This window comes from Nannobrachium achirus (genome assembly GCF_963921795.1).
Source record: "Nannobrachium achirus genome assembly, chromosome: 1".
Classification (NCBI taxonomy): Eukaryota; Metazoa; Chordata; class Actinopteri; order Myctophiformes; family Myctophidae; genus Nannobrachium; species Nannobrachium achirus.
Window position 1 is genome coordinate 37,598,011 of NC_137810.1, and position 14,582 is coordinate 37,612,592.

The 14,582-nt window shown below is 40.3% G+C and overlaps 1 protein-coding gene across 1 annotated transcript; it reads left to right on the forward strand.

Annotated features, from left to right (window-relative positions):
- Nucleotides 1-217: 217 nt before the first annotated feature.
- Nucleotides 218-13,807, forward strand: LOC308287500 (vitellogenin-like; the record flags this gene model as incomplete). The annotated part of the gene is made up of 32 exons (XM_080728690.1): nucleotides 218-299; nucleotides 789-940; nucleotides 1,407-1,652; nucleotides 1,846-2,007; nucleotides 2,093-2,241; nucleotides 2,327-2,477; nucleotides 3,004-3,161; nucleotides 3,732-3,897; nucleotides 4,872-4,997; nucleotides 5,088-5,306; nucleotides 5,943-6,160; nucleotides 6,832-6,929; nucleotides 7,516-7,640; nucleotides 7,729-7,830; nucleotides 7,920-8,039; nucleotides 8,144-8,333; nucleotides 8,455-8,548; nucleotides 8,635-8,817; nucleotides 9,121-9,256; nucleotides 9,373-9,577; nucleotides 9,695-9,996; nucleotides 10,112-10,150; nucleotides 10,249-10,326; nucleotides 10,718-10,860; nucleotides 11,023-11,158; nucleotides 11,314-11,440; nucleotides 11,529-11,712; nucleotides 11,788-11,882; nucleotides 12,142-12,236; nucleotides 12,351-12,516; nucleotides 12,954-13,109; nucleotides 13,707-13,807. The coding sequence occupies 32 exons, from the start codon at nucleotides 218-220 to the stop codon at nucleotides 13,805-13,807; spliced, it is 4,704 nt and encodes a 1,567-aa protein (XP_080584816.1).
- Between the last annotated feature and the right edge of the window lie 775 nt (nucleotides 13,808-14,582).

Genomic DNA, 14,582 nt, shown 5'->3' on the forward strand with positions numbered 1-14,582 from the left:
ATAATAGTAAACATAAGCATTTCAGTATAACTCAGTGAGGAACAGCCTTTGGCCAGAGAACTAACGTGTCCACTAAAAGTTCAATGACAGGTCAAATCACGTCACATCACACCACACAATAGGACAGGTTAACCTGACCGATGGATTTACCTGTAGGCTAACTTTGGACTTAACAAACAACCAGTCATTACAAGACACATACTGTATAAGGGAGTACATGGGATTCTCACCCTCACATCCTCCTCATCCTCTCCCAATCATGAGAGTGGTTGTCCTCGCCCTGACTATAGCCCTTGTGGGTAAGTATCACTTGATTGATTTTTAAAAATAATAATAAGTACCAAAAGTCGCTTTAAATAGAGAAAAGGAAGGAACCATCTTTGTTAAGAAATAAAAACAATAAAAGATGAGTGTTAGATTAAAATAATAGACCTTAACCTCTATAACCATGACATTATTTTAGAAAATGTTTTAATATTGAATTGGTTAATAAATTATATTTTCTAAAATAAAGCATCTTATTTTTTTAAATGATGTATTCTAATATATATGCTATTATCATTTACAGCTTGTAACAACTACGGTGAGTCAACACTTTATCAAATAGTTTAAAGTTACCCAAAACACTTCCCTGTAGAATGTGTTTCTTATTTACGGGACAAACATAAAATATCCTCAAAACCTACAAATTAAATAATCATTTGAACTAAACTGAACATAAAGCAATTATTTTAAATAATATTAACATTGATAAAAAATGTCAAATGTAATCTGATGCATTCTCATAGCCCCAGGGTTTGCTGCTGGCAAGACCTTTGTGTACAAGTATGAGGCAGTGATCCTGGGTGGTTTACCCGAGGAGGGCCTGGCAAAAGCTGGAGTCAAAATCGTCAGCAGAATTCATCTAGCTGCACATGAACGGGGCATTTACATGATGAAGGTTAGTGGTGGAAAAAGTGATCACATTTTAAAGTAAAAGTGTCAATCCTGCAATGTAGAAATATTCTGTTACAAGTAAAGTCTGAAATTCAAAATGTACTCGTGTAAAAGTACAAAAGTATTGATATCAAAATGTACCAAAAATAGAAAGTACTCATTATGCAGAATATATAATTTCACAAGTTTTCAAATATATAAAAATCTTTCGAAAATAGCCGATGTACAAGCTCACAATGTGTTGCATTGCTACACATTGTGAGCTTGTAGATCGTCTATTTTCAAATGGATGAAATGAATATCAGGCTGAAGTGGGTAACGAAGGCCTATGTTTTGTAATAATAATCAAAATCTACAAAGAAATGTGCAACTAAAGTTTTCAAATAATTGTAGTTTCTAGAACAGGTAACTGCTTTGGTTTCCGCGAGGGAGTTACGTATTTAAAACTGACGTCTCTCTCCCATACACAGCTTGTAGAGCCAGAGATCTTCGAGTCCGCGTCGCACACGGCAGCTTTTATCCCAGCGAAAAAACTCACTTCCGCCCTGGCTGCTCAACTCATGGCTCCCATCAAGTTTGAGTATGCAAACGGCACTGTGGGTAAGGTGTTTGCCCCAGCTGGCGTCTCTGCTACTGTGTTGAATATCTTCAGAGGAATCCTGAACGTCCTTCATGTTAACATCAAGAACACCAAGAATAACTATGATTTGCTGGAGGTATGTACCGGTAATCATAATACATTATGGTAATTCATTAAAGGTTTAGCTGTGTCAGTGTTGCTCACTCAGCACTTGTTGCATGTCTGTGTCAGCCCTGGAAATGGGGGCCTGTAAGCCCTGTGATACTATATCTGTGATTACGGGCTATCCATTACATATTTTAATTCATACACATATTTACTTTTTCTAGAATGGAGCTCATGGTGTGTGCAAGACCCATTACATAATCAGTGAGGACGTAAAGGCTGATCGCATCCACATGACCAAAACCAGGGATCTGAACAACTGCCAGCAAGCCGTCGTTAAGGACATTGGGTTGGCTTACATGGATACATGTGTTGAGTGTCAAGCGGTAAGACCAGTTTCACTTTCTGTCAAATACTGCCAGATATATCGCTGCCAATTCAGCAGGTTAACCATGTGTTATGTCTGCACAGATCGCAAGGAACTTGAGGGGAGCAGCGACCTATGACTACGTCATGAAGCCAGAGGCTGCCGGTGCTCTGATCATCGAGGCAACAGTCAATGAACTGCATCAGTTTTCTCCATTCAATGAGATGAACGGGGCTGCTCAGATGATGTCCAAGTATGTTGCAGGACTTGTCGAAAATGAACAAAATGTCAATAGACTAAATGTATCAAATATGCTGAAACTATTTGTAATTGTACAGACAAAGGCTGGCCTTCGTTGCGATGGTGAGGGCACCAGTGGAGCCAGTAGCGGAAGAGTACATTCATCGTGGATCAGTGCAATATGAGTTTGCTTCTGAGCTCCTCCAGACGCCCATTCAGCTCCTCAAGATCACCAACCCAGAGGCTCAGGTAGAGTGCTGTCATCTTTTCACAACCTATTGCTAATTCTAGGGTCTTCAACGTTTTCAGGCCAAGGACCCCTTAGCTGAGAGAGAGATGAAGCAGGGACCCCCGCCTTTACTTATTGTACAAATGTTTGAGATTTTCATCGATTTCGTAGATAGATTCATAGACTTGTTTGACATCAGTCTATGTTGGATTCATGTTAATGTGTATTTTCATTTAACCACTTAAATCGTCGATATTTTGTAAACTTGACCTTTCACTCTGTACTTGGTCTGCTCTTTTTTACCTCTACACCAAACCTATTTGCCGAAAATAGCCGTTCTAGATCGGCTATTTTTGATTTCTCCTCAGAATAGGGATGCGAGGGTTCAAGTTGTTAATTTAAATTAAAAGAATTATCCAATCACACAAGGATTTGGCGGCCCCCATGTAGCAACTCTAAGGACCCCCTAGGGTTCCCGGACCCCTGTTGAAGACCCCTGTGCTAGCTTAATGACACCATATGACTCTCTCTTCTTGTCTTCTCTAGGCTTTGGAGGTCCTAAATCACCTGGTTACATACAATAGGGTTCAGGTCCATTATGATGCTCCTCTGAAATTTCTGGAGCTTGTTCAGATCTTACGTGAGGCCAGATATGAGAGCATTGGGGCCCTCTGGGCTAACCACAAGCACAAGCCAGATTTCAGGTAAGAAAGCACTGATAAATTGTATAAACTAGCTATCTGCTGACCTGCAATGCCGCTTACACATACAAAATATAAATTTAAAACCAAACAAAAGAAGGTATTTGATAGTCATTACGTAATGACTATCAAATGTAATGACAGTGGCGCAGTTGGTAGCGCAGTCAGAGCTAGAAGGTCCTGGGTTCGATTCCCGCCAGGGGACGTTGTGGGCGCCCTCCTCCGTGTCATCAGCACCTTTCTGTGTGGAGTTTTCATGTTCTCCCTGTGTCTCCTATGGTAGATACCCTCACAAAAATATGCAGTGGTCCTGGTCTCTATAATATACACAGAGACATTTAGATTTTTTAAGAAATATCTTAATACATTTTAGATTAGCAACAACATTTAAATATATATTCATGTAATATTGTATTGCTATTCCCATTTTTGTTCGTTGTATTTTTCCTTTTTAAATAAAAGCTGTAAAAAAAAAAGTATTTCCTCTGATAGATAAATAGATAGAAAACAAATAATACTTACAATACTCCTATACTATACTATTAACAATACTTATAATACTATCGGTTCTAGGCGTTGGATCCTGGATGCACTCCCTGCTATTGGTACATCAGTCACCCTGAGATTCATTGAGGAGAAGTTTATGGCTGATGAAATCACTGTGGCTGAGGTTTTCCCTGCCCTGCTGGCATCGGTGCACATGGTGACAGCTGACTCGGCCTCCATCCCAATGTTTAAGGTAGGTGAACATTGGGCTCAGTAACCTCTTTAAACATATATACTTTTCATGCTCTCAATGTACAGTAGCATGAAGTTTTTCACTTTTTCTTTTTTATATATAAAGCTATTGGGAAGCTTGTTAGCTCTCAAATACCTGGAACGCGCCCGAGTCGCGTTAGATTTGAACCACTTTAACCATTATTTCATGCTTTAACTATTGAAAAATAGCAGATATACAAGCTCACAGCGCGGCACCGAGTGCCGCGCTGCGAGCTTGTAGATCTGCTATTTTTGAAAAATCACGAAAATGTGTGCAAGTCTTTGAATATCTTTGACCCGATCTTTGACCCGACTTCTAAATCCTTCCTCTAAATCAACTTTTTCACGTCAAGGACCCCCAAAATTACATTTATTCGGACGCAGACCCCCAATCTCAAAATATGTTGTTCCAGGGACCACCCAGAAGCAAATATTTGAGTCACAAATGTTCGCTTTTAAATAGATATATTCAAAGACTCGCAAAGAAATATCATGATTTTTCAAAAATAGAAGATCTGCAAGCTCGCAGCGCGGCACTCGGTGCCGCGCTGTGAGCTTGTATATCTGCTATTTTTCAATTGTTAAAGCGGTCAATAATGCTAGGCCTAAATGGGTTAAGAAAGGTATAATACCAACAGATATTAGGGAGCGTTTCGCTGTTACTACGTGTCATCTGTTCGACACCCAACTCTAACCCTTACCCTAAACCTAACCTCCGTGGGGTGAGTCGCTAACCCTCCTGACGCTCCTTTGTCGAAATGACGGTTGTTCGAAAGAGCGAGATTTCCCCCAGATATTATTATCTAAAACTATATGGACTCCTTGGAATTTATCTTAAAATAGCATTCTTACCAACAGTATGTCTTCCCTATGCTATTGACCTTTCAATTAAAGTACAAAATGAGGTGGAGTTTTTAACCCTTGCTCTGTTATATGTTTTTCCTTTATCCACAGAGCCTGGCTTTCAACAGAAGGGTTCAGGCCCAGCCAATTCTGCGTGAGGCAGCTATGCTCGGTTATGGAACCATGGTGGCCAAGTTCTGTGCCGAGACACCCAGCTGCCCTGCTGAACTTGTAAAAGTAAGAAATAGCATTGTCATAAATGACATTTTACACAACTGGTGGCCAGTGTGGATTGGAGGATTTCAATGAGCTGCCAACTCTCCACAGCCAATCATCAACCTTGCAGTCGAAGCTATTCAGAAGAACGAAATAGAAGAAGTCATCCTGCTGTTGAAGGTTCTTGCCAACGCCGGCCATCCCGCTAGCATTAAGATCATCACAAAGCTCCTGCCCGGGTTTGGAAGCGCTGCCCCTGCTCTGCCACAGAGAGTTCAAGTCGAGGCCGTCCTGGCCCTGAGGAACATCGCTAAAAGGGCACCCGCACTGGTGGGTTTTAAATCTCTCTTAACAGATATCAGGGTTCCCACACATTTTTACCAATTAATTTCCAAAACTTTTCCAGGATATTTAACCCAATTTCCAGGACTATATAACAATAATTCAGCTCAATAACAAGTTGCTTACTCCTATGCGCAATGCCCAAAGACAGGTAGTGTGTGCCAGTGGTTGTCAACCTTTTCAGGCTGTGAACCCCAAAATAATCATATTTTAACTGAGGACACCCCCACTCTGATGAGCACTAAGAGTTGAGGAATTTTGTATAACACGTTTCTATTGTGAAAATAGCAGATCTACATGCTCACAACGCCTCGCTTTGCGAGGCGTAGATCGGCCATTTTCACAATTTCTGCCTCTAATATTTGACAATTTGGCCAATGTTTAATTTGTCATTTCATAGGTATTAACAAAATCAATAACCAAAGACAATGCATAGCTATTTTTTCCAGGACCTTCCAGGACCCTTGATCAATTCCAAAACTTTTCCAGTACTGGAAAAATATTTTTCTAATTTCAAAACATTTCCAGGAATTTCATGACCGTGGGAACCCTGAGATATGTATTTATTTTGTGTTTATATCGTAACCGCATCGTTTGCCGCAATCACTGCTCCCGGTGAATTAGGTCCAGGATTTGGCTGTCCAGATCTTCATGGACAGGGCCCAGCATCCAGAGCTGCGTATGCTGTCATGCATCGTGATGTTTGAGACCAGGCCAGCATTGGTTCTGGTGACCGCCCTGGCCAACGTTCTGACGACCGAGACCAACCTCCAGGTGGCGAGCTTCACCTACTCTCACATGAAGTCCCTGACACGCAGCACCGCCCCCGACTTCGCTGCAGTGTAGGAGCCGTGACATTTCTACATTATATTTGGAGCTAGGGCTGGGCCACATGGAAAAAATGATAATAATAACTATATCGTCGTTGTCGGGTTTTTATCATTTAAACAATGAACTAAACTAGTGAAAACAGCCGATCTACAAGCACACAACGCCTCGCACCGCGAGGCGTTGTGTGCTTGCAGATCTGCTGTTTTCACTACTTTTGTGCGACTGCCTTGTGTGATGAAGCAGGGCTTTGCTTTGTGAAAAAATTTACAAATTTGAAACTTGGAGATACGAGGTTTCTGCCCGACAGTGACGATATATTTGACCAAATTCATCGATATTGATATTGTGATGATAATAGCGTAATGTGATGCAACGTAATGGGATGCAGGTTTTCAAAAATAGATGTACAAGCTCAGCATCGCGTTGTGAGCTTGTAGATTGTCCATTTTCGCATACATTTGTTAAGCATAACATAGGGACCAAGTGGTTAAAAGCGGTAAAAGACTAAACTTATGCCATATCTCGATATTACAATATCCTAAATCCCATAAATCTCAGATCACAATATCTATACGTCAATATATTTCCCAGACCAAATTGGAGCTTCATCAAAGTGTTTGTTTTTTAATACTACACAGTTTACTGTATACAGTTTATAATCTTACTTACCCTTTCCTTTCAGTGCTGCTGCCTGCAACGTGGCTGTCAGGATCATCGGTCAGAAACTGGATAGACTGAGCTTCCGTTTCAGCAGAGCCATCCACGTTGATGCCTATTACAGTGAGACAATTAATGCTAATTATGTGGAAAAAGTAGAGTAATTAATCCTGTTTATCAACAAAGCCAAAGTGCAGTAACTACATTTTTGGACAATTTTATTCATCTCAATGGTCAAATCAGCCTTCATGATTTTGGGGGGATAAACGATTACCTCCTGAACAGATATACAATCAATTACAGTATATCCACCTGTTTCCACAAGACTTTACTGTAGCTTTATCTGCAGGACACTTCCGGTTAACAGCAGACATACAAGCTCACGTCAGGTCGCAGATGCAACCGTTGTGAGCTTGTAGATCACACTTGGCTGCGACACCGGAAATGCCGCTCGCCTTCTGCGCAATGCACGATGGGATGTTGGAAAGTTGTGGATACCAATAACAAATAATAAAATTTGGCTGACCAGCACTTTAAAGTCTTTTTTTTTTTTTTTTATCAGTTTCATGCACTTTGGTTTTGTAGGGCAGTATACAGAAGACACATTTCACTGTAAATTCAAGTAATTTTACTTTGTTTTTGTATAGCACATTGACTGTACAGTACCATGCATACATTTTGCTATATAAATGTACTTGACTTGTTACAGATCCTTTGACGATTGGTGCTGCCGCCAGTGCTTTTTACGTTAACGATGCCGCCAGCATTTTGCCCAAAACCGTTGTAGCCAAGGTCCGAGCTTACTTGCTTGGAGCTGCTACTGACGCCGTTGAGGTAATGTGCTTGGTCAATGTGTAAGAATTCACAGAAAGGTGGAAATTAATGAATTCATGTTAATGAGCATTGTCCATTTCTCCCCAAGGTTGGAGTGAGAACCGAGGGTCTTCAAGAGGCCCTTCTGAAAATCCCCGCTCTTCCTGCACAAGCGGATCGCTTAACCAAGATGAGGAACGCCATCAAAGCTGTATGTACCCTTTCATGAACTGTAAAATCACGATCATTCACGATTGTGGAAAAGATCTGTCAAATTTACCATTGTTTCTCTTTCACAAGCTGGCTGACTGGAGGGCCTATCCTAACAGCACACCACTGGCTTCAATGTATGTGAAGATCTTCGGCCAGGAAATTGCCTTTGCCAGCATTAACAAGGGCATTGTTGAGCAGGCAATTGCGGTATGTTCCGTAGCACACGCCATCATCGTAACCTTCCAGCTCCATGTGATCATTACCATTCAATGAAACAATAAATTGGCACAAAGAAAATTGCTTACCAACAGATTGCCACCACCAGACCTGCTGTTCGTCAACATGGAATTAGCGCTATCAGGGCTCTCTTGGCTGGGGTCTCTATCCAGTATGCCAAGCCACTGCTGGTTTCTGAGGTGCGACGCATCTTGCCCACTGCAGTAGGTCTGCCTATGGAGATCAGTCTGTACACCGTTGCTGTGGCTGCTGCAGCTGTTAGAGGTAGGTGCAAAATCATGCAATTCATTAACAAAATCTTTACTTAACATTCTTACTTAGATTAATAACATATCAACCCTTGCATCTTCGATCGATGATCAAAGCCAATCACTTGTGTTTATAGTTAATGCCACCATGAGACCAGAACTTCCAGAGAACTTCCACCTTAGGCAACTGCTGTCAACTGACATTAAGGTTGAGGCTGAAATTAGACCAAGGTAGTCCCGTTCAAACTAATATTTCACATCAATTTGTCACCGCTTTTAGAAATAAGTTACTAAAATAATGTTGCCCTTTTCTCCAGTGTGAATGTCCATACCTTTGCTGTGATGGGAGTCAACACTGCTTTTATCCAGGCTGCTGTGATGGCAAGAGCTAAAGTCAACATGATTGTCCCAGCAAAGATTGCAGTAATGCTTGACATTGCAGAAGGCCACTTTAGGATCGAGGCATTGCCAGTTCCTGGTGAACATCCTGCAGCAGCTAGGTAAACCCTGTCTTTTGCAATTAAATAGTATTATACAGATTTTGCATTAGAAATCATACTGTGGTTACGACAAATTCAATAATTAAAACTAGTACCTTTTGTATACTGTATAGGCCTATATATCAAGCATGCCCACTAAAGCGATTATATTAATGTATAATAGATAACTTGAACATCAGCACAATCTTTGCAACATACCTATAGTACCTATAGTTTCTATTAGAATGCAGATTACACAATGCATGAATAACAGACTTAAAGTCTGTGATATCATTAAAACTGTTCTTCTCTGATCACCGGCAGCTATGAGACATTTGCTGTTGTAAGGAATGTGGAGGATGTGCCTGCCGAAATACTCGTCCCAATGATTCCTGCTGCCGCTGCCATCTCAAGGGAATCATTCATGTCTAAGATAACATCTGCTGCCTCTAGTAGCTGGGTGGGCTGATTTTAAATAATAAAAAGAATAAGAATACCATCATGAAGCGACCGATGGAATTTGACAGTCACAGGAACAACACTCTTAATTTATGCTCTTTTAATTTTGTGTTTCAGGAAAGATCTTCCGAGATCATCTCAGGCGTGAAGCCCATTATCAACATCGCTGCCAGACCTTTCAAAAGGACCTTCTGTGCCAGGACCATGACTTTTGGAATGAAGGGATGCCTTGAGATTTTCTCAGAGAGCGCTGTCTCAATCAGACCCTCCGCTCTGTACAGACTAATCGGAAAGCATTCCGTCGCAGCTGTCGTGAAACCAGGCAAGAACTAACAGTACTCATGCAAAACATGACTCGCACTCAAATACTCTGCAAATGTATACTTTATTTAAATAAGCAACATGATTTATTTGAGCAATATATTATGTCTATTTGTAGTTCAAGGCGAACACATCGAGAGAGTGGAGATAGAGGTTCTGGTCGGACCCAAGGCTGCAGCGAAGATCATTAAACAGATCAACCTGAGCGAAGAGGACATTACTAGACCACCACGTAGTCATCCACCAGTCTTGCATAAACTCAAGAAGATCCTGATTCCTGGTGTGAACGCCACAGTGTCATCTTCTAGCTCCAGCAGCTCTCGTTCCAGCAGCTCTCGCTCCGCTGGAATTATAAGCAGTAGCAGCAGCAGCAGCAGCAGATCTTCTAGCGCCAGTTCTCGTCATGCCAACTTTGCCAAGGTAAAGCACCGCGGTCATTCTACAACTTAGATTTTAAGAATAACGGAGAATGTCTCTTTCAACTAAAAAATAGCAATCCCTTGAACTGAAGATAGAATATCTTAATTCCAAACAGGTTGCAGGTATCCGCCACCGCTTCCAGAAAAACCACAAGGTAGGATGGACATGAAATTTAGATGATGGTTCTTTCTTTCAACATGTATGAAACTTCAGTTGTGCAGCAAACATTTCTCCTTTCAATTTTATGTACAGAGAATCGCATCTCAAGCCACTTCCCAGGCCAGAGTGTACGGAAGCAGCGCTTCAAGCATTGAGGCCATCTTCCCAAAGGTGAGGCTTTTTCTTTTTTCTTTTTTACATTTCATCAGGACAATCAGTGGATAAACAAACTGTTTTTATTTTCTACATCCTTAGCCATTCCTGGGTAATGCTGCCGATCCTGTTGTGACCATTCTAGTCCGTGTTGTGAGAACAGACAACAGAATGCAAGGATACCAAGTCACTGCTTATTTGGATAGGACTTCTTACACTGCGCAGATCATTTTGGCACCTTTGGCTGCGGCTGAAAAATGGAAGTTCTGTGCTACTGGTATCGTGCAAAGCAGGCACCTAGTTGCAGTAAGACACTATTATTCAATGTGGCCTGAACAGTTCAATGATCTATTTATAGACATAAAATAAATAAAAGTTCCTAAACATTATTCCTTTGTTCTGCTCAAAGGCCAAAATTGGCTGGGGAGTGCAATGTGGCGAGTTTGTCGCTAAGATCACCGCTGAGACCGGCCTGGTTGGTCCCAGCCCTGCAGCCCGTCTAAGAATGGACTGGACGGATCTGCCAAGAGCTTTGAAGCACTACATCATCGTGTATGTCTTTTCATATTTCTGTAACATTACTTGATGTTGTTTTATAGGCAAGTTTGAGACAGATTCACATACTGTATTCTCTTATTTATTGCCACCACAAATATAGATCACATATTTAACATAAGATTACAGAGGATATAATGCTCACATATTTCCTGCTAGGGCGAGTAAATATGTTCCTGACCTAGCTGTATTTGGGATGACTGAAGAACACGCAAGAAACACCAAGAAGCAGGTCTCCGTAACCGTGGTTGCAACATCTGAGAAGTCCCTGAATATCATTTTCAAAACACCAAAGGTATTGGGATCTTTTTTTGGTTTTTACCCTACTTGATTTTATGAATGCCGGAACGATGTTGTAATCATTAAAACAATTAAAAGGAGAATTAGATACATTACAATGTATCTAATGTTTTATGAACCTGCTTCAATTGATTATTTTATTTATTGCAGAGGATATATGAGGAGGTTGTCACTCTCCCCATTGCCCTGCCACTGGAGTACATTACCGGACTGACACCCTTTGAAGACAATATTGTAGACAAAATCCATTACTTGCTTGCATACAAGAATACTGCAGGTAAATTATTACTTATACAAGTCTAAGAAAATGTTGTTTCATAAAATGAAATAAAAATGTTTTAACAACATTTGAATCTTGCTTTCAGCTCAGTGCAGCATGGTCAGAGACACACTGACAACATTCAACAACAGGACATACGTAAATGAGATGCCTGTATCTTGCTACCAAGTTTTGGCTCAGGATTGCACAGAGGAAATGAAGTTCATGGTTCTGCTGAAGAAAGATAGCCAGGTGGCACACAAACACATCAACGTGAAGATCGCTGACATGTAAGTACTCGTCAACGTGAAATCAAAAACAAAATAATGGTGCTTGTTGCTGAAGACCAAACCTTTCACTTCTAGTGACGTTGACCTGTATCCCGCGGAAAACGATGTTGTGGTGAAGATTAACGGGTTGGAAATTCCCATCACAAACCTTCCTTACAAACATCCTACAGGTAAGCCATATAGACTAATCATTAGTCTAATACTTAGAGTTGTTAGAATTTCCCCTTATAGAGTTGTTGGATTTTCCCCCTACAACTATTTTGAGTTGCTGTGCATTACAATGTGTCAATGTTACCAATACACATTTGTGTGCAAATGTACTTGGCAAAATAAAGAATAAAGAATGTTAGATTATCTGTATGATCTAAAACATGGTGTTGTTTAAGTGGCTTACAATCTCAAATTGTTTGATCTATACTCTACCAAAAGATGCCATCCATATCAAACAGTGGAGTGAAGGCATCGCTCTTTATGCTCCAAAGTATGGTCTCCCTGAAGTATACTATGATAAGAACACATGGAAGGTGAATGACGATATCATTTTGGTAGTAATCATTAATTCCACCAAATTACCAACGCTTGACATATTCAATGAAATGATTAACTGGTCTGTTATTCTTTTTCAACTGCATCATCAGATTAAGGTCGTTGACTGGATGAGGGGACAGACCTGTGGAGTATGTGGTAAGGCCGATGGAGAGGTCAGACAGGAGTACCGTACCCCTAGTGGACGCCTGACCAAGAGCTCAGTGAGCTTTGCCCATTCCTGGGTGGTGCCTGCTGAGAGATGCTCTGATGCCACTGGTAAGAGCTTTTTGTTGTTAGTATCAACTGTCAATTCCAAGTTCCACAGTTTACCCAGCCAAGTAGGTTTCAAGAGAACCTCCACATATCGTCGTTGTCGGGTGGAAACCTTGCATGTCCAAAACCTTCCCTTTTTGTTATGTTAAAAATGTTTTAAAATAGTGAAAATAGCTGATCTACAAGCACACAACGCCTTGTAGATCTGCTATTTTCACTACTTTTGTGCGACACTCTTACATGATGAAGCAGGGCTTTAGGGAGATAAAAGGTTTCTGCCCAACAGTGACGATATAATGGGTAATGCTCATTTCCCACCCTGCTTGAATGGAAGTGCACACCAAGCAGTCAATATTACCTGGCTGTTTTTACAACCATCAACATCCAACTTAACTCCATTAGATTTTTTTAATTTAATTATTCATACCTCTGTATTATAGAATGTCGTATGAGACACGAGTCTGTGACAATGGAGATGGTGGTCCGTGACCAGATGTCCAGATGCTACTCTGTTGAGCCTGTGCTTCGCTGTCTGCCCGGCTGCTCCCCGGTCAGAACCACTCCTGTCACTGTGGGCTTCCACTGCGTGTCTGCCGGTAAGTGTTAACCAAGAACAGCTGGCATCACTGAGCTGAACATTGCATTCATTCTTAAATTAAATCTGTGAAAACTGTGCAGTTGCTAAATTGGTTAAATGCAGTGCTGTAAACCTAAGAACAAGTACTCAAGTACTATACTTAAGTACACATTTTAGGTATTTATTTTACTTTTAGTATTTTCAGTTCTTTTACATATACTCCACCTCAGAGACAAATATTGTACATTTTACTCCACTAGTAACTTAGTTACTAGTTATTTTGTAGATTTCGATTATTACAAAACACACCAACTACTTAAGCTCTATATTTATATTTCCCCCATTTGAAAATAGCAGATCTACAAGCTGCACAATGCTTGTATAATCAGCTATTTTCAACAAAAAAGAATTACACATTTTGAAATGTGATTGATTCTGCACAATGACCAGTTTTACTTCTGGTGCAGATACTTTTGTACTTTTACTCAAGTACATTTTCCATACGGGACTACTACAGTACTTGTAACAAAGTTACTGTACATCGCAGTATTGACACTTTAACTTAAGTAAAACATGCAAGTACTTCTTCCCATCACGTCTATTTGGCCTCTTGCAGACTCGAACCTGACTCCCACCGATGTCTACGAGAAGAGTGCGGACCTGAGGGAGACCACGGACGCTCATGTCGCCTGTAGCTGCACGGCTCAGTGTGCTTAGAGCTGTCGCAGTGGAGTGGAGTCAGTGGACAGTCTACATTTATACTTGGGAAACATTTCAAATTGTAAATGTCAATAGTATATTTCACATTTTAGTAATAAATCATTGTATGCATAAGTCTGTCTCCAGTATATGATTTCACCAGTTCATTGCAACCAACAATAAGAGGAAACAGAACAATCACATTAGTAGAAATGAAAACAGTTCAAGGGATATGTTTGTATTTAAATCAGAGTGAATTTTACAAGATTTTGCTACACAATTTAAAAACTTCTCATCCTTTCATCCCCATAAACAGAATTAATATCTCCTATTAGTGTTGCTCCCTACGCAGTGTTGTTACAATAACAGTAAGGACAATACTGTAAATTAATCATATAGTTTCTTATTGCATTCAATAGAACAGCAGCATTTCAATCTACATTCTAAAACAGTGTAGCCTACATTATAGTCACTTTACATGTTCACAAAATGACTATGACATCATTACTAGGGGCAGTTATTAATATGGAGTGATGTGCAACAGTGCCCCCAAATTGTCAATATTAATGTAATTACATTAGCAGTTTTCTTTTTTTCTTTTGATTGACCAGTATATCACTGCCCAAAGATTGATATACTATAATAGAAATAATACCTTTGGCAATGACATTTCCAGGAGCAAAATAAATAAAAACATATGCACTAATTATGAAATCTAAACATATAAATGTAAGCTTTAAAATAAAAAATAAAATAACAAATTACACAAATTATCACTCAAGTCCCCCACCAC